Source organism: Drosophila elegans, unplaced genomic scaffold (assembly GCF_018152505.1).
Source record: "Drosophila elegans isolate 14027-0461.03 unplaced genomic scaffold, ASM1815250v1 contig_208, whole genome shotgun sequence".
Lineage (NCBI taxonomy): Eukaryota > Metazoa > Arthropoda > Insecta > Diptera > Drosophilidae > Drosophila > Drosophila elegans.
Genome location: NW_024545578.1, coordinates 4,846,459 through 4,872,853, shown reverse-complemented (window position 1 = coordinate 4,872,853; position 26,395 = coordinate 4,846,459). Strand labels below are relative to the sequence as shown.

Genomic DNA, 26,395 nt, shown 5'->3' with positions numbered 1-26,395 from the left:
GTGCGACAACCCTGGCAGCAGGAAAAGGTTCTTCGGCCGAAACGAAAAATAAAGAACAATAAAACGATTTGTGGGCCCGCAGCAAAAGGGATCGCCAGCGCCGTGCCAATCGGTGACCTCTCGCCCCCGTGCCCCGTGACCTGTGACCCCGCGAGCGTGCGTGTTTCAGTGTTAATTTGTTGGAGCACCAAAATTGGAGCAGGAGCAGGCAGCGTGTAAAAACTTGCGGAATTATCGTGGCACCGCGCGGAGAAAGAGAGAGTGAGAAGGGAGAGAGAGAAACCGAGCGAGCGAGCAAGAGAAGAGAGAGATTGCCGCACGCATAAAATATGATCAAATTGCAAAATTGATTTCAATTGGCCACTCAACAAAAGGTAAGTTCGATAAAGTCGTCTCCCCCACCCCTAGAATTCCCTCAAAAACATTGAAAAGCCCGGCACACTAATTTACATAAACCCAAAGACCCTGAAACTTGTGTATTTCCTAGAAAATACTTGAAATACTTAGCCTTTTTACTTCCAGCAAAGTTATTTTCCAATTTCTTTCATTGGCCTGCCTCTCCCTCTGTGTGTGTGAATGCGTTTGTGTGTGCGTATCAGTGTGTGTTGTGTTCGGCAGAGATGAGTAATGTTCGTCTGTTAAAAACCAACAAAAATAACTTTTCAAAAGCCTCCTACAAACAAATAACCCACTAAACTAATACATATTACTTTCTCCTACTTTTTCCCCTTACCTATATATCTATTTACGTAGTAAATCCAACAAATTAGCCCTTTGAACCTGTTACATTCGTGACCGATATTATCGGGTGCCGGCAAATCGTACCTATTGCTCATCTCTAGCGGGCGGCGTGTGGCACCATAGGAATTGACCAAAAACTATGATTTTAAATCGCCGGCTCCTCGTTTTGTTATGATTAATATGGTAGTTTTGATGTGTCGGACTAATAAACACCCCCATCCATTATCGCCATCCCCACTCCCCATCTCTTTTGCTCTGTTTATTTGATTTTCTTATTACACCGACAGCTGTGCGGCGTTGCCAGACTGGTTTGCGGCTGCGGCACGCGGAGTGGCGTGAAATGAAAATCGCATTTAATTAGAATTTAACCCGTGTCTGAAAACGGAGAAAATGTGCTCCGCCGCCCGCAGATGTGGCTAATTTGGATTTATATTTCCATTTTTTTGTATTTTTAGTTGTGCTTGTGTAGAAAATGAACACCTGGTGCGCTCCAACTGTGCTCCATATATAGTTTATTTAGTATTTATGCAGCATTTGTTACTTCCTATGATTATTTTTATTGCAGTACATAGTAATAGAAATAACTATAATGCTTAAATTTTGACCTTGATTTCCTTCTACTTACATCCTAGAATTGTTTTCAACTTTTTAAATATTTCTATAGGGCCCTTACTCTAAATCCCTTACTTTCTTTCATCCTAAAAACTCATATTTGGAACGACCTCAAATTTAAAACATTTAATATGGTAAAATATCTGTATAATCTGCAAAATTTATGTTACTCATTATTTATTCACACTTGGTATTATGGGTTGTTTAATACTTTGTATATTATAAATAAGTCGCCCTACCATAGTTATTAATTAGTTTTCGCTCTCTTCCTTAACAGCAAACAGCAAGTTCAATGTTTGGCGCCTGCTGCGACTCTTGAGACTCGTTTAAGCCACAAATAATACCAATCAGGACCTGAGCCAAGTTCCGAACTGAGGCTTTTTGGCCATGGCGCAGCAAACGCAGCCGCAGCAGCAGGCAGCGCCGCCCACGTCGACGGCGGCCACTACGGCGGCGGGATCTGGACACGGATCCGGAGCACCAGGTGGAGGAGGTGCAGCAGGAGCTGGTGGCGGAGCAGTCACGCCCATCTCAACGCCCTCGACGCCACAGCCGGCTGGAAGCAGCAACAGCAACAACAACAACAACAACAACCTGGTTTCACCCTCCGGGAATAACAATCTACTGACGCCCGTCCAGGCCTTCACACCGGCCGGACAGCCCGTGTACAATCCACCCGTATACATGTCCGCCCACGGAGGACATCCGCACGCCGGAGCCCACTATCCGGCCATGATCCCCGCTCCGACGCCCAGCAGCACTGTCTACGTGAACAACGTCACTGCCAATGTGAATCTGCATGGCTGGCCGCACACAGTGCCCGCCTATCTGCCGGCCGGAGGTCAGCACCATTACATCGGACACGGTGACATGCCGCAGGAGCAGGTGGGTAGCTGGGCGGGAACTTCGTTAGTACTTCCTTATAGCCGGGTGCTATTTGGAGCTGCTAGGCAGTTTAAGCAGTATAGCATATAAATTAAAAACTATAATTTATGCTATTTATAAATTAATTCAAATTAACATTGATTCTACTGGTAACAAGTAATTTTTAAACTAACAGAGAAACTATACAATCATCAATACTAACTCCGAAATGAATTATCCCTATAGGGCAACACCGTGATGCCGCATCTGCAGCCCTTGCCCATCAACTTGGCTCCCCAGGGAGGCTCTCCGAATCCGCACACTCCTGGTATGGGTGGACAACGGCCGCGGGGACGCGGACGTCAACGTGGAGGCGGTGGACCGCGACGCAATGACTACCATGGGCCACGTCATCTTCAGCAGCCGCAGCAGCAGCAGCTGATCACCCTGCCGCAGCAGCAGCAACTGCCGCCGCCGGACGGATCTAATCCCGGATTGCAGCTGCAGACCGACCAGATGGGTCAGCAGATGCCGCCGCCCGAGGCGCATATGCAGCACCTGCCGCAGTACTACGCCCATGCTCCACAAGCCTACGCCTATCCATATCCCTCGCCCTACTTTGCGCCACAGCATGCGAATCTGCAGCCTCCGCCGAATCCCACGGCTGCCCAACAAGCCACCGGATCACCGCTCTTCATCTCCGGTCCGGTGATGTACAATCCGGCGTGGTTCAATCCTGGCGGATATATCTATCCCATGATGCATCCGGCTGAGTACCAGTACGTGCCGGAAGATGCCGGCCAGTCTGGTGTGGATGAGCGGGTCGCCCAGCAGGACGGAGGAATGACCCAAATCTGGCATACGGCACCCATGTACGCCGAGGATTTCGAAGTGCTGCAGCAGCAGCAACAACAGCAGCAGCAGCAGCAACAGGTGGCACTACATCCCAATGGCGGAGTGGCCCATGTGGGCGACGAGCTCAACCACAACAGCTCCTCGCTGCCCTCGTCGGAAACGTCGAGCATGCTCAGTCCGAATTACCCCATCTACGATCCCCAGATGCACGAGATCCAGCACCAGATGGGTGTGATGCAGATCTTTGAGGATGGCCAGCTGGCAGCCCTGCAGCCGATTCATCCAGGAGCAGGTCCTATGCCGCAGGTGAGTGGAGCCCTTAAAACCAATTACTTTCACGGTTCTCAATGCTAAGTAGCAACTATGTTCTTAACAAATTAAATAATTATTTAAAACTATTTAACAAAGAAAAGAAAAGACTTACTAAAAAAATACTTTTTCCTATGAATTTGAATGCTGTAAATGGTTTGCCAAACCCTACATAACATGAGAAAACCGAAAAAGAGCTGATATTATCTTTTTTATCATTACAATATTAAACCCTTTCTTAATTTTTACAGTACGAAGACGAAATTGCTGAGTGCGGAGCTCCGCCGCCTGGCGCTATTCCCGTGGCCTGGACTGCTGCCATGCCCCTGCCACCGGAAGGCGTCCAGCCAGCTCTGCTGCCCCCGCCGCATCACATCTTGCAGCAGACATCGCCAGTGCTAATCGAACAGGCTCCCCCGCCGCAGCCCCCAACACCAACTCCGCCTCAACAGCAACAGCTACAGCAACATTCGCAAGCGCATCAGGAGCAAATGGGTGAGTGCTGCAGTGCACAATATTGATTAGTGATTCATTTGGGTATTGGAATTCATAATTCAAATGGATTGCACTTTGACTAATTTACTACTTTCCATTGTTATTGTTTGTAATCTCATTTCCCTCGGTGCCAGTTTATAAGAATTAATTATTCGTTCATTGAAGGAAAGCTGCTTCGACTTTGAACAGTAGTTGAATAATGCTTCAGATGAATCATCAGGCTTAGATTTATCTCCTTGTTTTGGGTCAATGACATTAGTTGATGTTTTAAGTTATTATAGTTTCAGCAATCTAGAAAATGGAAAATGTTTAGTTTACTATAGTTAGTTTCGAATTGGTTTATTAACTTAAACTATTTTCAAGAAAAGAAACTAAAGCTTTGATATATGGCATATTATTTATTAGATTTAATTTTCCGCCTATTTAATTTTGGCCAATATTTTGGTTAAAATAATTCTCCCTTGATGATTTATTCAGAATTAATAACTACTCATACATAATCTAAACTTAATTTGTTCGATTACCGCTGATAAGGTTTAATTGTTCAATCAGTTCGATACTCTTTCAAAGGGTATTATTCTTATAAAATGTAGCTTAAAATGATTTAATTTTATCCACGATTTTGCCTAAAATAATTCTCCCTTGATGATTTATTTCGAATTAATAACTATTCATATATATTAAGGTTTAATTGTTCAATCAGTTTGATACCCTTTCAAGGGGAAATACTCTTCTAAGCTTTAGCTTACAATTGTGCCACATTTTCTCGGCATCATGAAATAACTTTCGATTTATCTTGTTATTGTTTTGAAGCGAGGCCACGACTAGTCAAAGATAAATCCAAACAGAGTGGTTTGTGGACTTTCAACCGGACTGATGACCAGAGTATCTGGAGCTCGTGTTGCTCCACGCTTATTGTTGTTTTTTGGAATTTGTCATGGCGTGCCTTCGATTGCGTCGCCTGGCCATCGTGTTTATATGCAGTTTTTCGCTTACTTTTGCCTTTCCTCGCTCTCTTCTACTATATAATATTCTCCCTACTTGGCTTACACTCTTCTCAGGTGTCACATGATATATATGTATATATAGTCTCTGGGGAAGAACGTTGATGTCAACACATTTTGCCATAGTTTCTGGGCCTTAATTATTCGGCCTGCTTGTTGCCATGCCCTTGGCTTGCCTCCGATTGTTTTCGGTTGGGATTTCACTTTGGATGTGGGGTCTTTGGCTGGACTATCATCCGTTCACCCTTCGTGGAGCCGCCAACAGGTGTTGAGCTTGTTGACCACTTTGTTGTGCCCTCCACAACAGCAACACCCATCTCACCACCCATCCACCCACTCACCCTCTCTCTAATCAGCAGCACAAGTGGCTTTCGGTCAGCCCTTTGTTGTTATTATTTTTGTTTGCCCGTTTGGTGTGTGCATTGTTCACGCTTATCAATCGAACGGACGTCTCTGAGTGGAAATGCCGGAGTAGGCGTCTCGACCACTTGCATACTAATCGTAATTGAGTGTGTCATGTGGCCGGGGCAAGGGATTCATCTTAGCCAAGGGACAGAACATGTTCTATTAGCTGAATGTCGACTTAATTGCTTGACAAAGGCCAAATAGGCGGACTATTTGAAGATTCTATTTGAAATTTAAGCTATACTTGTAAAAAATTAAAATTGAATCAAAGGGTACCTAATTGACACACTGAAAAAAAAATAAAGAAATTATGATGGATTGGTTATCAATAAGGTTTATAAATAAATTGTTCTTGGGTGTTAAAAATAATGCGGAATTTTAGCCAATATATATAGTAATTGGATATATTTACTTTTGAATTATATTTATAAGACGGCTAACATCTGATATTTATGTAAGTAAAGATCAATGAGCCTGAGCAGAAGGGCTATTGATGTTTTCAATATAGTTCTAAAAATGATAAATTACGATGGATTGGCTTTTAATAAATTTGATTATTAAATTAATCTTTGGCTTTATAAATGATACCAAATAATAGCCAATAGACATTGTAATAGGATTCACATTTATAAGATCAAAGTCAAAAGGCTCAAATAGGATGATTTTGTAAGGGCATATTTAGATTAGAAAAGATGGGCTTTTGATGTTTTTATGCAGTGCTATTACTTTGATGTTGTGACAACTATAATTGATTTATGTACAGGCAATTATAAAGATTACTTCATAGAATTCACATAAAACTCAGCACACATAGCAGGTTACAAGGTTTTGATTGATTTATGGCTATTTGAGTGTTATTTTCTATTACCTCTTGCGTTTAAATGCACGTGGAACAGCTAGGAATATCACACGTAACAGAGAAGAGGTCTACTGATTGAGTTCCAGTTGGTTTTCTACCCGTTATCTGGTTTTCTACCCATGTCTGGGTTTTGGTTCAACGAGCTTCGTCTATCCGAGAGGTTTTTCTTTTATGGCTGTTTTCGAAGCACTTGGCATACAAACAGCAAGGCGATACTGCCAAGTGTTTGTCCAGAGACTAGATTGATAGGCGATATTATTCCCCCGGGTCGCCCACAATTAGTAATGTTGATTAGTGCAGTCATAACTCCCCCGTGGCCCATTGATTAGCCTAATCATATTTGGGGCGAGGGGTTTACGAGTAAGCACGCCATGATCTGATTTTCTGCGACATCGAAGGCATTTCAAAATCTGATACTGATAAACGCAATATTTTAAGTCCAAGGCGAGCTTTTGATCGATGGTTTTTAGAGCGCCACACGCTCCCCCTTGGAGATTATAATTGTGCCGAGGCTTTCACGAGTTTCCTCTTGATATAGGTACTTATTTAGTGCTTATTCAAATGGAAACGTAATCCGTAGAGTTCATGTTTGCTGTTCTGTTAACCGAACGTTGCGAAGGTCGTGAATAAAGTAATAATTTTAAAGGAAAAACAAAAAAAATAATTAAAGAAGATATAATGGCAAATAATAATAATATTCAAGATAATAAATATTTTAAATAATTTCTGAAAGCCATTTTAAATCCATAAAACTTTGTAGAACATAAAAACCCGCAATCCCCATAAATAGTCCCACAAAAACACTTTTGTTTCTTACAGTTTTTAAAATGTATGGCAATTTCTTTTATTTCTATTCTTGCTGCTTTTCTCATTCCTTCAACACTTATTGTTCTAAATGTTACTTTTGATGTGTTTCCCACTCGTTCACTTGTTGTTTGCCCTGTCCTTATGCGTATAACAGATTTAGAATATTTCTTGTGGTACAATATTGTTATATATAGTACTGTTAATTAGTTAGCCGCGTGAACAATTTCGTTTGTATTGAACTGCACTTCTGCCGTATTGCTTATGGTTCGTAGCTACTAGGCTATTTATTTGGATAGTTAAAAAACAGACACATACAAGCCTTAAAAATTCATTTACTCTTGGTTTTTCTGTTGCTGGACTTTAGTTTAGTAACTTACAAAAATGAGCCGTAAATTTGTATTTTGAGTTGCGCCATCTAAATGATTAGTGTAAAATTGAAAACAATTTTAGCTCTTAATGCGGTTCATTTGTGTTTTCGCCTTTGAGTTCTTTTTTTTTGTGTAGCGTTCCGTTTTTCTCGTTCTTCTTCCTTAAAAAATATACAATTTATTAGTTTCGAAATATAGTTGCTGCTGCTGCTGCTGCTGCTGCGCTTCGCTCATTAAGTTAATCGGGCCACTTCACTACTTAGCTACATTTTACAGTTTACACACACGCTATATATCGCTATATCTCTATGGTATGACACATTTATAACGGCTGGCCAACAACTATGTAGTAGTAGTAGTACACAATAATCTTTAATAGTAATCATAATGATAATCATAGTAATCGTAGGGTTTAACAAACAAATAATAATAATAGAAGTTACTTTACAATATTTTGTGGTTGCTGTATAACAGTTGCAATCTACCAACGATCGGTATCAGTTTTCGATCGGTATTTTATGAGCGTAGTATAATTTATATATAGCCAAAGGTTTTTTCTATATCTTATCGCAAGCTAAGCTGAGTTCTCCTGGTAGAAAAGTGAATTTTCCGCATCCCATCTTCTCCGCTGTTGCCTAGGCTTAAAGGTGTATATATATATATACCATATATATATATATGGCTTGGGGCTGGCTATATATATATCCATCCGCCTCCTTCTCTTTGTATATAGGTGTGCTCGATCTCTGATCTTCTCCTCCGCCTCCGCCTCCTCCTCTGCTGTATAAGTAAATAGAAAAATATCTCACCGGATCCTCTTGAGCGCTCCGCAATGCCCCGTAAATTCATCATCCGCAACCCGTTTAGAGTTTCGATTCGCTTGTCTTCTGGGGGAACTGCGGATGTCCCTCCTCCTGCTGCGGACTCGCCAGTGTCTTGATGATCTTGGGCACAATGGTGATGGGCTGATCCTCGTCCTCGTCCTCGGCATCCTCGCCCTGCTCCTCGTCGATGGGCGTGAGGGTCTCCGCATGCACGGGCGTCTCCTCGGCGGGGCTGCATCTCTTCAGGCAGGGCGCCAGGAAGCTGGTTAGAGTGGAGATCCCGAACAAGGCACCGGCCATGTAAAAAGGCAGGTCGTAGGTGTGCGTCATGTCGTAGATGGCACCCGCCAAGGGCGTGCCGATCAACGCGGCAAATCCTCTGAACAGGATCAGCAGTCCGAAGGCATTCGTGAGCTTGTCCAGGCCGAGCAGATCGACCAGGATAATTGACGTCAGCGAGATGTATCCCGAGATGGCCAGTCCAAAGAAAATGGACATGGTGATGTAGGCCGCATAGCTGTAGCACAATGGAGTCAATGTGACGGCTATCGTGGACACCAGAAGGCAGCAATTGTTGAGCAGCAGCGAGTTCACTTGTGGCAGATCCGCCACCCATCCGCAGAACACACGGCCCACGGTGTTGGTGATGCCAATGATGGATAGCAGCATGGCGGCATCGTTCTTGGGTATGTCGTGCTCCTTGGCCGCATCCACCAGGTAGACAAAGGGCACATACAGACCGGCCATGCCGAAGACGTTCGACACTCCAATGAGCATAAAGACTGGGTCCTTCAGCAGGCTCACATCCAGCATGGTGTTCACCACGGACTTCACGGAATCGGGAATGCCCAGGCAGGGACACAGGTCGTACTCCTCGCGGTGCTTCTCGGCCTCCGCCAGGGGATCCAGTTTGGCCACACTCTGCATACTCTTCTCGTACTTGGTCAGCGACAAAACCGAGTTCCTGTAGTTGGTTAGCGATTTCTGCGATTGATATTGCGGCAGATTCGTCACGGAGCCCGAGTAGAAGATATCCTTGCGGGACATGGGTCGCACCATCCGGCCGCTGCTGCCCGACTGACTGCCCTGCCTTTGCGATAGCGACAGCTTGGAGGAGACGAAATCCCCGCCAGCTCCGGCCTCCAAGTCGCCGCGAGATGAAGCCCGAATGGCGGCCAGCGAAGGTTGATAGCGCTCCGAGGCGGAGGTCTTCCTCACCCGCGTGAACGAAGGCACGGATCCGTTTTTGGGCAGACTCTGGTGATCGCCGGCCAGGAAGGCGGGCTGCGAGGCATTCCGTGTCATGGCATCTTGCGAGTGGTAAGGACTGTTCTCCGACTCGGAATTGCGATGCGGACGACGAGCGGATCGAGCGGATAACTGGCCATTGCTGTCACCGTTTGGAGGGGATTGTGCGCCATTCTGCCGATGAACATCAACCACTTTGGATTCGGTGATGGTGGGCAGGGTGGAAACGGGATGCAGTCCTCCACCGCCGCCGCCCGCCTGTTGGGCCAGCAGCTCCAGATTCAAGCTGGAATGAACGCCGGGATCCGCATTCAGTGGCATCTTTAGCTTGCGCTCCATGGTTCCGTCCGGTAGCTGCACCATGAAGTGCGAACCGGCAAAGGATCCCCGTTCCAGCTGCAACTGCTTCTCCTCGTACATGCGCTGCATCAGGGGCTTCTGCTTCTTCTTCTTGGGATAGGTCAGGGGTCGCATCATGGCGCCAAAGATGGCGCAGTTGAGGATGAGGCCCGCAAAGATGAGCAGGGCGTTCTTCCAGCCGTACTCCTCCAGCAGATAGGTGGCCAGTGGGGCAAAGGCGAAGGTGCCAAAGCCGGAGCCACACACGGCAATGCCCGTGGCCAGACTCCTTTTCGTTTCAAAGTAATAGCCCACGGCCACGACAGCCGGCAGATAGATCATGCCAAAGCCGAATCCTCCCATGAAACCATAGGTGGCCATCAGCATGCTCACGTTGCTGCTGAAGGTGCTCAGTACGAAGGCTATGCAGGCGATGATGCTCCCCGCTATGCAGACGGCTCGACATCCGTACTTGTTGGCCAGGGCGGAGACGATGGGTCCGGCACTGAGGTAAACTCCGGACAGGAGACTGCCCACCCAGGCCACCGTGCCCTTGCCCTCGTGGAAATAGGCCACAAACTCCTCCAGGAAGATGCCGAACGTGTACGCTATGCCGTCCACGATCATGTTGCACATGAAGCTGGCGAAGCAGATGACCCATCCGTATCCTCCGTCCGGCGGAGGCGGAAGTTCCCCGTACACACTCTCCTCATCCTCGTCCTCCTCCTCGTTGTCCTGATTGTCCTCGTCCTCGGGACTCTGTTCGGCTGTCAGTCGGGCGGCCTCCTCGCAGGCCAGCTCGCTGTCTGTCCTCTCGAATCTTCTCAAGCGGGCAGATGATGCGGAATTGCCGCCGCCGGCATTGCCAGGATTTGAACTGTTTATATCCACCATGGTGGCGGGTGGGTGGTGGTACGCTAAGGGTTAAGGTTTCCCAAGCACACACGCGGTTTTGGTGGAGTTGAAAATGTGGAGCGGGCTAAAACGGAGAGGAGGAGGAGGAACGTCCGCTTGGCGTCGCTGTCCGCGTGCGAATGCCGAAGCAAAAAGAGAGCCCAAGTTTATCTGGCACTCTCTTTGATTTTATTTTCTTTTCAGTTTTGCTGCTCTCCCTCGCTCTCCCACTGCAGTTGTGTGCTGCCCTGGTGTGCGTGTGTCAATTGTTATTGAGGTTTTGTTTTTGTTTTAGTTTGATAAATTCATAAATTCACAAGCGATAAAAGAGGCGTGGGCTGCCTGCCTGTATTTAAGTAAATATTAGATGATAGTTGCCTTTAGCCACGTAAATAAATACTTATTGCAGCTCCAGTTTTAGCTTAACTTTGTTTTGTGCTGGTTTTAGCTTAAACGTTACTGTTTGCTTTGCGGTTTTTTTGCCTTTGTGCTTTTTATTTTTCGGTTATTTCCGCTTTGTTTGTATATTTTTAACTTGCACTTGCAGCTGCAGCTGAGGTCACTAGAAAATGTTTGTTTTCCTTAGATTTTCTTAGATGTTTTCCTCCTTGCTTTTTCTTTCTTGCTTTTTACCCCCGTCTGACTTTGATTTTGCGTTTTGTGAATTTCCTCAGCTTTTTTTCGGGGGTGCTGCTGTACGTACGTGTATACGTCGTAATTGCGAATATGCAATTGTATAATTTTCCGATTTTCAGCTTTGAAATTCGATTGGAGAGAGTAGGGGGCTTAGGTGAGAGTGAGAAAGGGGGGAAGTGCGAAGCGTGTGATCGATAAAAAGAGCACACACACACACTCGCAGACACACACGCACACTACTTGATAACTTTTAGCTGCAGTTGCATTTTAGTGACATTTGATTTTTTTGCGGATCATGCGAAAAAATAACAATCACCGATTCGTATAAACCGACTTTTAATTCCCCGATTCTGTTCTGGACTGCTGCGCCGTTCGCTGCGAAATGCGAAATGAAAATGAAAATTCCTCGTAACGGCAGCAAAAAGCGACTGTTATACGATATACAAAGACAAATTCTAAATTTCTGTAAAAACACTCGGTCGCTCTCTTTCGCTCTTTCTCTCTCGTTGCATTTGAAGTTCAAGCTCACAGAGCGCAAGCTCCACTCGCGGTCTCTCGCTCGCTCCCTTGGCCCCTCAAAAAACAGCTGATTGAAACAAAAACAAATCCCAGAGAGACCGAGAGACCCCAGAGAGAGAGAGAGATATACTAGACAATCAACCCCTCTTTATTTGCCTAAGGGTTGTCTTTATGTCGTTTTTATTTTTATTCCCTCTTGTTTTCTTTGCTTTTTAAAAAAAGTAAAGCCTGAAAAACCGGTAACCGCCTTGCCACATGGTTACCATTCTAACTGCCCTATCATATAACAGTCGTATAACAGGACAAGAAATATCAAAGAGCGCCGAAACTGTTGCTCTTTGCTGGCGATTTAGGTTAAAGGTTAACTGTATTTCGCCCCCCGAAAGACTTTTACTTTTCAAAAACCCACGCTCTTTTGTACAGGACATCTTTTATCGTACTGAATATTCTGTTTCACTTTTCTCTATAAGAAGAATTCATTTAATTACAAAGCTTCTCATTTCCAATTCAATAATGGCATAATTTAGACTCTAGCTGTATTTAGTCTTTCAAGGTTTATACTTAAAACTTAAAAATTGAACATTTTAAACACAACATTTTGAAAGGCAACCCTTAACCTTTAAATCTTAAAAACCAAATTGGCACCACCCCACTTTCGTTTTAAAGTTCCACTTACAGAAGTCCCACTGTTTCTTGGAGTTAGTGTTTGAGTGAAAGTGTTATTTTTGTCTGCCGCCTTTTAGGCGCCGACAAATTGTATAATCCGCGCATTATCTTAACAGTTGGCTCACCTAAGTAATAAAATGCATTCGACACGCAGCTGATAAGAAGGCCTTTTGAGATATATTTTAGTGATTTTGTTTATCAACTTTGGTCGACTGTTGCCAGGTCGTAAAATCGTAAAAATGTGCTTTTTCGTCTTCTGGTTTATAACAGTTTTTCAGCTTGGTTAGCACATTTTTTTTTGTAGCTGTTTTGGTGATACGTCTTAAGAGATTGTTACCAATGTGCTCGAACCTTCTCTTTGGCACTCTCTTTTCTTCAGAGGGAGGGTTGTGTGCAGTAATTCTTCTTCTCGGGTGGTTGGTCAATGTCATTCATAAAAATTCCATGTCAAATACACGCAAACACATAGAGAAAAAAAGAAAACCATTGGCACACATACACTTACCCGGTATTGTGGGTCAACACTAGAGGGCGCCACTTGGCTCTTCCTCCGGTAATTTTCGCTTTTTTTTTTCTTTTCCGTTTCCCTTATTCAATTTGTTTGCCCTGTTATTAAAGCATTACGTGGGACTCAAATGACCAACGCCTCCAATCTTGGCCAACAATCTGTGTGTGTGCCTGCGAATTACGCTTAACTTGATTTAAACTTTAACTGAAATGTAATACGAAATAGCGGTAATCACAGCAAAACTGTTATACCGCAATGCGTGTGGCTAGAATTTTCATTAAAAATGCATGGGGCGCAAAGTGCAATGCAAACTGCACAAGAGTTTAGGAAAATGAGGAAGTAGTGGGACACCCGACACGTGGAAAAAGTTTTTTAGCTTGTTACTGCTGACGAGGGGGTGGGTATGAATGCAGGGGGCGGACTGATGGGCTTCCGCCAGGTGTCTTTGTGAATTAGCTGCCCCATTTAAAACAGAATTCTGCCCGCAGTCTGTGCCAAAAAATCAAATGCACCCATGTGAAATGGCAGTGAAAAAAGAGAGGTACATTGCGGAAAATTAATCAAAACGCTCAAAGTATTATATTTAAATTTAAAAATAACTAATTTATAAATTTTTTAACAGTGCTCTTTTAAAAAGGCAATAAAAATGTATGGTAAAATGTATATTTAAACTTAAACAGAGCAAAAGCTTTAAATATCCCAGCAAAATTTAAAAGATTAAAGCTTGCACTATTACAAGAAAATTAGTTTGTCAATGCTGTAATAAAAGTGCTTGTTACTTTTAGTATTCCACATTTTTACACTGTCACAGATGTTCACTTTGTGTAATGAATAAACTATCCTTGAACTATTCAATCTTTTGCGGAGAGAAAAGGGCCTTTGCAGAGACAGGAATATAAAAAGTCTTCTCCAGCTGGCCAAGAGCTTTCTTTATTTCTTTCTTTATTTCCTCGTTACTAAAAGGTTGAATGAACCAGTGATGACTCTTCAATTATTGCACCCCCACATCTTTTGCAGCACCCCATTAAGACCACCCAATCCCCCCCTCTTTCTTAGACCCCGCGCTTTCTTTGTTAATGAAAATGAAAATTGCGCATACGCCGTGTTGTGCAGTCAATGCTTTTCTCGCTTTGTTTGGCTGCTAAGCGTTTTTTTTTTTACGCTGACAACGCTTTCCTTGCCACTGCCATTGCTCCGACAGATACAGATACATGGGGACAGATACAAAAATACAGCTTGTAGAATATTGTGTTTTCAAAATGACGCAGTTCGCTGCTTCGACTGCCTGTGTTTTACCTTGTCGTTTTTTGCCCGCTCAACTTGTTGCGTGGCTTGGTATGCATCGCCTGTATTTTCCGATGAGCCTGGCCTCTGTATCTGTCAGATACATCGCGTATTTGGCATCTACAGTCGAACTTGGTCGAGAATCAGTCTGGCATTAAAAAAATGCTTTAAAGAAGGCTTTTCATGTTCAAATGCAATTTCATGAAACTTTAGTTTTGCTTAAAAATCAATTCAAAAAATATGTTTTCAGATTCCGAGTAAAACAATAAACTTTTATCTTATCTTTATTCCTTTTAATTTTATTTAATTTTTGTTAATATCAGCAATGATTTAAAGAAGTTCGACTGTATCCACATGTTCCACTGAAGCGAGCTCTCGTCCTTTTTAATCTGTTTCACGCATTTATATGTTAATGTAGGCAGTGGGGGGTATGCGAGTATAGGAAGTGGGCAAAAGGATACATTTCAACGTGTGTCCTTGAAAGCCTCGGCTGTCACTTCACCTTAACTTCTTTGCGTTTTTCGTAGCACCATCGATGTTTATCAGTTGATGCTTTAAAGCCACTTGGAAATAAACCGTCAACAGCCGCCCACTCGTAAATAATTCGGCGATAAGGTGGCGGTACCTTCTTAACCCCTCTATCCGCACTGAAAACTTTATAGTTTGTTTGTTTTTCTTCTGCGACGAAGGTCGCGTGGCTCATAGAATTATGCAATTTTCGTTCGCACTCAATTTCACTTATTGTTTTTAGCTTCTCCCCGCCCCCATTTGCTCGCTGCTTGTGTCTTCTCTGCTTTGGGTATTATTTATTGTAAATTGACACAAATGAATTCAATTGAATTGCTGCTACAATTCGTTTTTGGCCCTGTTGCCAGGCGGTGCAAACTGTGCCCATTCTTCTTTGTTTTGTATATGGCTTTGCATCCCGCAATTCCCCTTGTTTTACCCCATTCAATGATCCAACGCTTGAGCAGATTACTTATCAATTTCAATGGGGCAGCGACAATTAAAGCGCTGGGAACAAGCTTCACGATGAGAAACCCACTCGTTAAATCGCATACGGGTCAGTTCAATCAATGTTGAATGAAGGGAATGTGTGTGTGACTCACGTTACGCATACGCCTTGTGGGTCGTAAAATGAATAACGCTCCTTTGCACCTCATCCTGCCAATCCCGGATTTTTCTCCATTTACATGCAATTGCTTTTAAGGAACTGAAAATATAAATTTTCTACCCTGAATATCTTTTTTTTGAAGTCTAATTAGGCTGATACGTCATTCTTTGTTTTATTTAAACTGACCTACTTTTTTTTTAATATTATTTGTGTCTAATAAACTCTTCAGTGTCGCACTATATAATTTACTGTGCATATAAATCAATGATTCTACAAAGAAGTGCAAAGTTTGTATAACTAAAGTATATAAAAGACAATTCCACGCTATCTATATGTGCCATAAATGCATACATTGCAGTATTCTTTATACTGATTTCTTTGTTCTCCAAAATAAACTTTAACCACCCCGCACTTTGGTTTGCGTTTATTTTTGTTTGTGACTCAGTTGAGGATTAACAACTAATCAACAAAATGAATAATTTCTTGTGCTAGGGGCGTAGCCATAGAATTATATTACAAGATACACTTATATGCTGACTATTATTATTTTATTTCTTTTGTGGCCAGTTCTCTTTTGTTATTAATCAAAGAAAACTGGAATGCTTTTTGATTATTATTTGATCTTTTTATGGAATTTTTAATTCAAATTGTTTTTTTTTTTGGTAATTTATTTAATTGATACATTTTCTTAGGCCCATAACATTTGAATTGAATTTTGCTTTTGCCCTTACTTGGAGTTTTAATTTTACTTCTTTTCAACAATTAATGATTGTTTTTGTATGGTTAATGCTTTTAATATAAACTTAGGCCACTGGATTATGGTTTATTTTCTTTTAAAATCTTTAGAAGGTTGCATTTTATTTATTTTTCGTATTCATCAAATATTTTATATCTTGTTAATTGATTTGTGGTCTGTTTTACTATATTTAAAATTGTTGAAGCGCTGGGAGGGAAGTCTTCTATTTCTTTGCTTGTTGTTGATTCTCTCAATTAAAAAGCGCCCATATCGTGTTTACAATTTGTAGCTCTCTCGGATCGAATCGAATCGAAGCTCAATAAGCGTAAATTACTCATAGACCGGGTCTCGGTCCTCCCTGTTCCCCCAATTTCTGTTGCTAGCTAATAAAAAATTGAATAAAATCGCGCGTTCAATAACAGCAACAAATGAATAGTGGAAGATGGGGGGGAATGGCTCTAGGAATGCCCGTAAATGAACCAAAACTTGACCCATTTTCATTGGATGTTTGTTTTCAATTTAAGAAAAGGGAAAACAATTACAAAATCTAATTTAATATCTCCTAAAAGTTATGGTTACGGCCTAATGAAGTGCAATTTGAGACTGGAAAACAAATTCATTTGAATTAATGAAGCTTGGCGGGCAAACTGTTATACAGATGAAACCGAAAGCGGAATTTTTCAAGACGAGTCGGTTTTTTTTTCGAAAGGGGAAAATGGGGAATGGGGTGGGGGATTATTCTAATGAATTGACATTGTTTTGGACCACCCCTCGACCCCGACCCCGTTGATTTTTCATTTATCACATGGGACATGGTATAACAAATGGAAATTAAGTACAGTCTCACTGCGTTTCTGTTTCGGTTTCTCTTTGATATTGTTGTTGTTGTTGTCGTTGTTGTTGTTGTTGTTGCTGTGTCGTGCCTGACAATTTCCTTGTTTGCTTTTGTTGCTGCAGTCAACTTATTGCAATTTACCTGTGCACTCAGGTCTGTAATTATCCATCCAACCTTGTGACAGTGCCGATCTCTCTCTCTCCCTCTCGCTCGCTTTCCCACAATCCCAACTCTTGGCGTCCCGCTCTGTTGAATCGTTATGGCAACACGTTCGAAAAGCTGTTGTTATTGCACCCAAACTGACACCCTGGCACAGATTTGCCCCCCTTCTATATACATTTGTAACTATTTAAATGCATTAATCTTAGCAACATTTCCATACAATATTTGCACTCGATTTGCTCGATTTCACCTATATTTCTTGAATAACATTGCGCGCACACTTAGCTCTCTCGGCTTGTTAGTCGCTAATTGAAATTAATTAGCACACTCCAAAATTCCGGAGCGAGGGAAAAATTGAGGGGATGTCATTGTCATATGATGCTTTCAAATCGGGGGCCTCGCGGGGTGGAAATTCACCCGATAAATGGGCGTTTAGCACCGCCTACCAATGGCCAAATCAAGTGCTTCAACAGCACTTAGTTAGTGCCTCCCAGCTAATTCCCCGCCAAACATAAAACCCTTGTGTGTGGGGGTCATCAAAAGAAGTTGTTTAAATATATATTCGATATGCCTCCTGTTTTGGCACGTTTCAAATGCCGAATAGATATAAATAATAATGATAACAACAAGTACAGACTGCCCTGGGAAAGTTGTCTGGGAGCTGTGGAGATTGGATCGAGGAAAAATTCCCAGTTTTTAGGAAAATTCGTGAAGGGAATTTGTATTTAAGAAAGGAAAGCCGGAAAGGTATGTAAGCCATTGATGGAGGTTACATTTTTAATGGTTTAGATGTATTTCCGGTTACTCTTTAGGGTCAAATTTATCAGATATTATAAAACTAAACATAAAATATAAAATACTTTAAATAGGCGTGGCAAAAGAAATATGTTGCAACTCTCTTATTAATTTAACATTTTCGTAAATGTTTTTGTGTCGTAAAGCACACTTAATTGCAGAGTTCAATATTTAGAGAACATCAAGCAAGCTTAAATGCTTTTTAAAACAAATTTATTCGTTATGCAGCTTAAACATTGCAATTATTACAATTTTATCCGTTATGTACTGTAATATGCAATATTTTAGCTTATAACATAGCTTCCTAAACATGTTTCAAAATAATATTGGCATTTCCAGTACTTAGCCTACCCTAGATAACGATATTTCATTATTGTTTTCATAAAAAAAGTGCAAATTCTTGTCTCACGAAAAGTAAAGTACAATAAAATAATGTTGTAATTTGTAAACAATTTCAAAGAAAGCAATTTTTAGTGTATATATAATGGCAATAATAATCCCAACCCAGGGTCCATTGTTTTCCTTGTTGTTTAAGCTAGGCGCGATCTGTTTGAATTGAATCTGGGATGGGAGATCACATGGATATTGACTCTCAATCCTCTCTTTGTTGGCTTAACCTTGTTTCTACTCCACATTGCGGCCCTTATCGAATCGGGAATGGCCGTTTATCTTGTGCCCCATATCAGGGTCGAGTGCTTAGTTCAAACACCTAGCAACAGGCCAATCGAGTAGTGATTTAATAACAATTTGTCCCATCGAATGGCCGTCGAATGAGGTCTACTCTCAATTGCTCTCGGGTATTTTGTTTTTTTTGTCCCCTACTTCAGTTTGACATGGATTAGTTATGTTTTCTATTTGCACTGATAGCTGCAATCGATGGCCCGCTGCTTATCAGCACAAATAAAGCAGAAAAGCGGACATGAGAACAATGCCTGGGCAGTTATTCGACTATCTATCTACTATATATGTATTACCCCCTTTACATGCGATCGAAAAAGGGGGTATGCTCTCTTTTTGAATCTGCCTTGCCAAGATTAGCCGAGTTTATCCATGTTTACTGTGGATATTGTTTGTAGTAATTTTCCCAGTTCTTACAAAAATAACACATCAATTAAGAGTTTAATTAAGCATTAATTGCTTATGGCTCCCAAAAATTCCCTTTTCGTTCCGCACTCATTGCCATCCAGCAACATTCCCTCAGATCTCGTTGAAGTTATCAGCATTTAGCATCAATTGGCATCAATTATGATGATTTTGTAAATTAGTTTGCATGCGGCAATTGAATTTCTTCTCATATTTCAAAAGCAACTGCTGGAAAATGCTCATTTAGGGCCAAAGTAAAAGTTTTTATTGATTTTAATTTACCTTCTTGGTTTCGTTTTGCAGTTGAAAAGAGTTTGATAAACAACAACAACGAGGTGGTGGCCTTGGATGAAAAGTTGGCCAACGAGAAGCAGCAGCAAATTGAATTGGAGTTCCATCAGCAACAACAGGAGCAATTGCAGCAGCAGCAACAGCAACAGCAAGAACTGCATCAACAGCAGCTACAACAACAGCAGCAGCAGGAGTTACACCAGCAACATCATCAGCAACAGCAGCAACATCAACAATTACAGCCGCTTCAAATCGAAAAACCGCCAACAAAAGTGCCAAACCTTGTAGTAGCTACAGTGGCACCTCAACTGCAACAGCCACCACCGCAGCAGCAGCAGCAGCAACAGCATCAGCCAGCACCGCAGCAACATCAGCAGCAGCAAACATCGCCGGTTGTAGTGCCACAGCAGCAACAACCACAGCAACAGCAGACCAGCTACCATGAGCAACATCAGATGCCGCAGCAGCAGCAGCAACAACAACAACAACAGCCGCAGCCTCAGCGCAAGCCACCGCAGCAATACAATCAATCACAGCAGCAACAGGTGCGTCGCAAGTACTCCTCGGAGTACAGTCACCATCATCACCAGCACGGCAGCAGCGATACGGGCATCCAGACCACCAAGACCATGTCCTGGACCAATTCTGCTCAGCACAAGAAGTCCACACAATCGGTTTCGGTCACCGCTTCGCCCAACAATGTGAACAACGGATCGGCAGGAGTGAGTGTTGCTGCCAGTGGCACAGTGGGCAAATCCAACTACAGTCACACCACAAAGACGTTCACCAACCAGCAGCACTACCAGCAGCAGCAACAACACTACCAGAATCAGAACAACTACAACAACAACAACAACAGTGGTGGCAGCAGCAGCAATAATAGCAGCACCAGTTCGAACAGCAGCAACAATCAGCCGCAGGTGCGCACCTATGGCACCATGAAGGTGCCCTCATCGCCGGTGGCGAGTACAGCTCCCACGCTGGAGCGTAAGAACAGCCAACAGGGAGCAGCAGCCGCACCATCGGCAACAACAACCGCCGCTGCAACTGCAACGCCTGTGGCAATCACAACAGCAACTACCTCAACGGCCAGCATTACGGCTGCCCCAAATCAATTCCAACAGGAGACTAGCAACATAAGTGCACCACTAGCTGTACCACAGCGGCAACAACATCAGCCTGCACCACAGCAGCAACATGTGCCCACAGCAGCAACAGCAGCACCACCACCAACCAAATCTTACAGCAGCTATGCCACCAAGAAGCATCAGAGCTATGAAACCGTGGCCCTGAGCTCCGTGGTGGCCTCCAGTTCGTCAGCCAACCCGCAACCACCGCTGAATCTGGCCCCACCTGCACCACCAGCATCGCAGAGCAGCAGCGACAGTGCCCAGCTTTCGTGGGCCAGTCTCTTTGCCAGCAACAAGCCCGTGGCCAAGGTGGCGCCCTACGAGGCCAGCAAGCCACTGCAGCAGCAGCAGCAACAGCAACCACATCCAGTGCTCCAATTGGCTCCACCGCAGCCAGTCCAAGTGGCAGCTGCTGCTCCAGTTCTTCAGTTGGCACCGCCGCCGCCGCAGAGTTTGCCACCTCTGCCCACGGCTCACCAGCAATCGCAGTTGCCGGCTCCTGTGCCGGCGCCAACCACTCCGCTGTTCACCCCCGGAGCACTCTCCTATTCGGCGGCCTCTGCTCAGGCTGTTCCGGCGCCCAGTCCCGCCTCCGCTTCTGTTAAACCTTTGAAGCCGGAACCCCAGAGACCGGTGCAACAGCACCTGGACGAGTGGACCAACAAGTACGCCGAGTATCTGACGCGCCATAAGACCAACTTGGTGCCGATCAGTCTGCGTCCGCGGGGACTGACCAACAGGTCCAACTACTGCTACATCAACTCCATCCTGCAGGCCCTGCTCGGCTGCTCCCCGTTCTACAACCTGCTGCGCTCCATTCCCAAACAGGCCGCTGTCTTGAGCGAGGTCAAAACGCCCACTGTGAATGCCATGTAAGTACCTCATGGATGATCAATTGTAGTACTGACTATATATGTTTGTTCTGTTCATGTTATAAACTTTAATTCAATTCTTACTGTAAGCTAGGGATAGCAATCTAACTTCATACTTACTATAATAGGGCATACTTACTGTGATAGTGTTTTTGATGCATCCCTATGAGCAATAAGTTATGTTTATAGAGATTTATCTAATTATATTTACTAAATTTTCGTTTCTAACTCGTTGTAACACAAATATAGCGTTTTAAAAACATAGTATTTAGTAAGTTAGTTTTGGTTTAAGATATCTTCGAGGTAACCATTTCGTAAGAAAAAATTTCTTGGATTTGCATTTAATTTAATATCATATTTAACGTACAACAAATATTATAGGTGTTTAGGTAGACGTGTGTACCTTAATTTCCAATAGTTTTGATGTGTTCAACAGGCTTTTAAAAGTGTATATTTAAAAATTTATATTTAGCAAGCGTAGAGAGTAGGCACTTTGCTTTCGTTAAGATAAAATATAGGCAATTTGTTGTCTCTTACAAGTCTCACTTTGTTTTCCTGTGTAACTAAAGAAACCCAAGCCACAGGCAAGTCAACAGACACTTCGGCACCAATTGACAGCCGTCGTCTGTGTTACGTTCGTGGAAGATGAAATGCCACCAGCTCCGCCTGCATTCCTTGGCTTCCTCCGTTCTGGCGGAAGCTGCTGAGTGTTGGGGTTGGTGAAAGTGTTCTACTTTTAGGCAGAGGATCTCTCTTTTAATGGTTTTCCTTAGCCAAAGCAGGCACAAACAAGTTATTATTAAAATTTAACATTTTTTAAGGTTATTTTAGAGTTTTATATGCCTGAAAAAAGGGTTATGATCAATTTTCTTATTCAAAATTCCTTATTTTTTACCCCCTTTAGGATGTCTTTTATGACCAACTTTTCATCGCTGCCCAGCGGACTGCGGCTGCGTCTGAACAACCTCAACAAGGGACCCCAAAGCAAGGGCAAGGATGAGTTTGTGGGATCCGATCTGCAGTGCGACATGGCCTTTGAGCCCACAGAGATCTACAAGCTGTGGAACGACAGTCGCGAGGAGCATGTCGAAGGTCGCCAGGAGGATGCCGAGGAATTCCTGGGATATGTGCTCAACAAGCTCAACGATGAGATGCTAGAGGCTAGTACTTAATAATATTACATTTGAAAGTTAAGTGACTGTTTTTACTTGCAGGTGATTAAACTGATTGACAAACCCACATCCCAGCAAAATGGCCAGGAACCGCCGGAGCCAGAGGATGGCGGCGATGTCTGGCAGGTAAGCGAATGGTGTACTTATGATTTAATTTAAACTAATCCAATACCTCTTCCAACCAGATGATTTGCAACAATCGTAACAAGGGCAGTGTCACCCGGCAAACCGACTTTGGACGCACTCCCGTGAGCGATATATTCCGGGGAGAACTGCGTTCTCGGCTGCAACGCGAGGGAGAACACTCCACGGATGTGATTCAGCCTTTCTTTACGCTTCAACTGAACATCGAAGTGAGTTTCCTGAAATTCAGAATATTAGTTATGATAAGGAAGATATACCTTTAATGATTTACTTGTTTGAATAACCATTGTAACAGATTTTATTAATCAGAATCTTAGTTGAATAACTAACAGTTTACATATCAAAGAAGATAATTTGTTCTATAAAAGTCAAAGTAAACATAAACATAAAGTTTTCTGAAATTCTGAATATTATTTCTGACAAGGAAGATGTATGACTTAAACTATATACTTTTTTAAATAACTATGATCACAGATTTTATTGAAAATAACCTTAATGTAATATCTATTTGAGCTTTATAAAAGTCATTAGTATAAAACATCGAAGAGAGCTTTTTAAAATTCAGAATATTCTATTATATACTGACTATAACAACTAAGGCCTGTTTAAAGTCATAAAATGCTATTTTGTTATTGAACACTTACTATACATAGTTTAAAAAATGCCTTAGTCGTAACTTTTCTTGGTACTAAATCATTGAAAGGTCGACCACAGACAAGTCAACAGACACTTCGGCAGCATTAACCAGCCGGCGTCTGTGTTACGTTCGTGGAAGATGAAATGCCACCAGCCCCGTCTGCGTTTGGTGATTGTCTCCGTTCTGGCTACAGTCACTACTGACGTTGGGGTTGGTGCACGTGCTCCGCTTTTTATTAGAGACTTTTCTATTTAATAGGTTCTCTTTACAACAGTGGGCACAAACAAATGAATATATGGAATAGCTTAGTTAGATATATTGATTTAAAATATGTTTAATTTAATGTTTTAACTTTTGTTCCTTTTAGAAAGCTGCTTCGGTGAAGGAGGCGCTAGAGATCCTGGTGGGTCGCGATCAACTGGAGGGCGTGACCGGCAGCAAGACCAAGCAGGAGGTGGTGGCCTGGCAGCAGATGACACTGGAGAAGCTGCCCGTCGTCCTGATATTGCATTTAAAGTATTTTGACTACCGCTCCGATGGTTGCACAAAAATCTTGAAGAAGGTGGAGTTCCCCGTGGAACTGAAGATTGATGCCAGTAAGTTGCAATGAAATATTCCCTATCCTCCATTTATATTTATAATATTATTTTCAATGTATTATAGAAATCCTCGGCTCAAAGAAGACCTCACAGAAGCAGCGCGCCTATCGCCTGTTCGCGGTTGTCTACCACGACGGCAAGGAGGCCTCCAAAGGGCACTACATCACGGACGTGTTCCACACGGGCTACAGCAGCTGGCTGCGCTACGACGACAGCTCGGTGAAGCCGGTCAGCGAGAAGCACGTACTCCAGCCGCATACGCCGCGGGTGCCTTACCTGCTCTACTACCGCCGCTCCGACACTCTGCCACCGCAGCAGCAGCAACAACAGCAGCAGCAATCCCAGCAGCAGCAGACCACCAACGGCGGTGGATCGGGAGTGGTGGGCAGCTCCTCATCATCATCGAATGCCGGGGACAACAAGTGAAGGCCAGGCGTTGTAGAAATACATCAGAACTTTAAGTGTTAGGCGATAGAGAGCGAGAGCGTATATATTTTTTTGTGTCAGTGCGAGTCAGTGTGAGCGAGAGTGCGAGTTTGGTTTTATATGCATATACTTATACATATACAAATTAACAATTAGATATATTCGAGCGGTATATATTTAAGCCCAAAGTCCAAAGCGCATGTCCGTGTGTGAGAGTGCGATTGTGTGAGAAAGAAACTTAGCTCTAAGCTAGACTAGAATTAAGCAACATTAGAAGCAGAAACATAGGCATCATAAGCAACATAAGCAACAAAACTCGTTGGAACGAAAACTTTGTACAAAGAGTGGGAGGAAGAGAAGCTCTGTAAACTAAACAGCGAGCAAATTATCATATTATCATAGTGCTAAATCTACAAACTCTTTCATTTATCTGAGGCACAAAAAGCTCTCCCAGCCGTTATAGTGCATCATAGTTGTTAGGAAAGAATTTTTATTTCGATATGTTCGATTATGACAAACGCTTAGAGCTGTAAATATACACAAATAATCATATATTGTAGTTGATCAGTTTCGCGGCATGCAGCATGCATTTAGACAAACCAACCCAGCAACAATATATCGAATGCTTTGATTATGCTTTAAAGAAATCTACATTTAGAACCAGGGTATGTTCGACACAAAAAGTAAATAGGTAGGCAGTGGTGTGGTCAGAGTAATAGCTGGATAAATCACGAAATCCAAGAGCCAAATTGATTTACTTTGAAAATGGTCTAGAAGACCAAAATCAGCTAGAATCTTCCCTTACTAAAGTCTTGATTGTTTCATCGAGTTTTTGCTCATATAGAAGTGTAAAAGTTTTTAATAATCGGCTAATTGCAAAACAAAAATTTAAAGTAATGAGCAGCAATCTTCAGGCTATTATTATGTGGGCCACAACTGTGCGTTTCATTATTTCGTACACGTTTATAAGCAGATTGTAAGTTAACAGCGCGGTCATTTTGTAATTTATTTTATATGTTGTTTAGTTTTACACGCAATCAGTTAAGCCAGTTAACAAGCAGATTCATATACATATTGTTATTCATAGTTAGTGAAACTTTTTTGGGAATTCGTTGTTTGCCTTCATGATATTCGAGTTCTTCTTAACTTGCTTTTCATAGGTCTAGAGCATTTAGTTTGTATTTGTACATCGTGTTAGAGAATTCTGTTGGGATTGAAACGAAAGATTTGAAAGGGAAAAATAATTAATTGTAATCGGGTCAGAACTAAAACTAATCAATCATACTAGTTGATAGCTATCTAACAAACGTATACACCCATATATATTTTCTTAAGCTATATAAACGCATATATATTATTTATAGATATCGTGCCAATGTTAAAACATCTAAAAAATTTACTACAAAAAAAAAGGAACTTGAATAAGAAAGCTAATTAATTGTCACAGCTTTGTATAGTCAGCGGCTAAACGAGAAAGGAATATATTCAATTAATCTATTAAGAGTAATAATCTGTTTGGGGACTTGCTAAAATTTTCAATGGCTTTAAAAATCAATAGTTCGGGCGTCAAAACTAGGTAATGGAACATTGTTTTTCTATACAATATTTTATTGCATACTTTTGGACCGCTATATGCTTGGATTTCTTGGAGTCTCAAAGTTTTAGAGATCTCCATGGATCATGGATATGCGTGGCTTTCCCACAGGAAAAGTGCTGGCTCTTAAATGGATTGTAATCCCATAATCTACTTAAGTGCCAGGACTTGAGTGCTGAAGGGGCAAGCGAAACATCTTAAAATATTCTTAAGCTAATCGTATACTAGAGAAATGCATTGACATATATGACGTATATTATGAATAGGACACAAAAGCGAAACCATAAATATAAATCTACATATATATATATATTTTGATGTTATACAAATATGAACTAATTGTAAGCCAAATTATAGGAAAACATTTTTATAGAATCGTGTACGCGTCTGCGTTTTGCTAGTTACAAATAGGTTCCTAAAAACTATACGAAAAAAGTAAAAAAAAATATAAAAATAACAATAATGCAACCACAAAACGTAACGAAATGTTGAAGCAAAGGAATATTTAAAAACAATAATAAAAATACTGATATATGTAGTCTAAAGCCAAGCTAAAACCATAAACACA

General features: G+C 42.3%; 2 protein-coding genes across 3 annotated transcripts; one reads left to right on the top strand and one right to left on the bottom strand.

Annotated features, from left to right (window-relative positions):
• Positions 1–25,734, top strand: LOC108145958 (ubiquitin carboxyl-terminal hydrolase 10). 2 transcript variants are annotated; one of them, XM_017271676.1, is made up of 10 exons: positions 1–374; positions 1,631–2,238; positions 2,464–3,378; positions 3,633–3,876; positions 19,266–21,255; positions 22,160–22,415; positions 22,470–22,553; positions 22,613–22,780; positions 23,576–23,804; positions 23,872–25,734. In XM_017271676.1, the coding sequence occupies exons 2-10, from the start codon at positions 1,741–1,743 to the stop codon at positions 24,231–24,233; spliced, it is 4,746 nt and encodes a 1,581-aa protein (XP_017127165.1). In that variant the 5' UTR covers positions 1–374; positions 1,631–1,740; the 3' UTR covers positions 24,234–25,734. The 2 variants fall into 2 exon arrangements, with proteins under 2 accessions (XP_017127165.1, XP_041564291.1); XM_041708357.1 differs by lacking the exons at positions 1–374; positions 1,631–2,238; positions 2,464–3,378; positions 3,633–3,876 and adding an exon at positions 17,752–17,831.
• Positions 6,973–11,654, bottom strand: LOC108145959 (monocarboxylate transporter 4). Its single transcript, XM_017271677.2, has one exon. The coding sequence runs from the start codon at positions 10,622–10,624 to the stop codon at positions 8,183–8,185; it is 2,442 nt and encodes an 813-aa protein (XP_017127166.1). The 5' UTR covers positions 10,625–11,654; the 3' UTR covers positions 6,973–8,182.
• Positions 25,735–26,395: the final 661 nt, after the last annotated feature.

Bases quoted from the DNA above. Each gene is read 5' to 3' on its own strand.
- LOC108145958 (XM_017271676.1), top strand. From the start codon at position 1,741: ATGGCGCAGCAAACGCAGCCGCAGCAGCAGGCAGCGCCGCCCACGTCG. The intron at 22,416-22,469 runs GCTAGTACTTAA...TTTTACTTGCAG, and splicing joins TCAACGATGAGATGCTAGAG to GTGATTAAACTGATTGACAA. The intron at 22,781-23,575 runs GTGAGTTTCCTG...TGTTCCTTTTAG, and splicing joins CGCTTCAACTGAACATCGAA to AAAGCTGCTTCGGTGAAGGA.
- LOC108145959 (XM_017271677.2), bottom strand. From the start codon at position 10,624: ATGGTGGATATAAACAGTTCAAATCCTGGCAATGCCGGCGGCGGCAAT.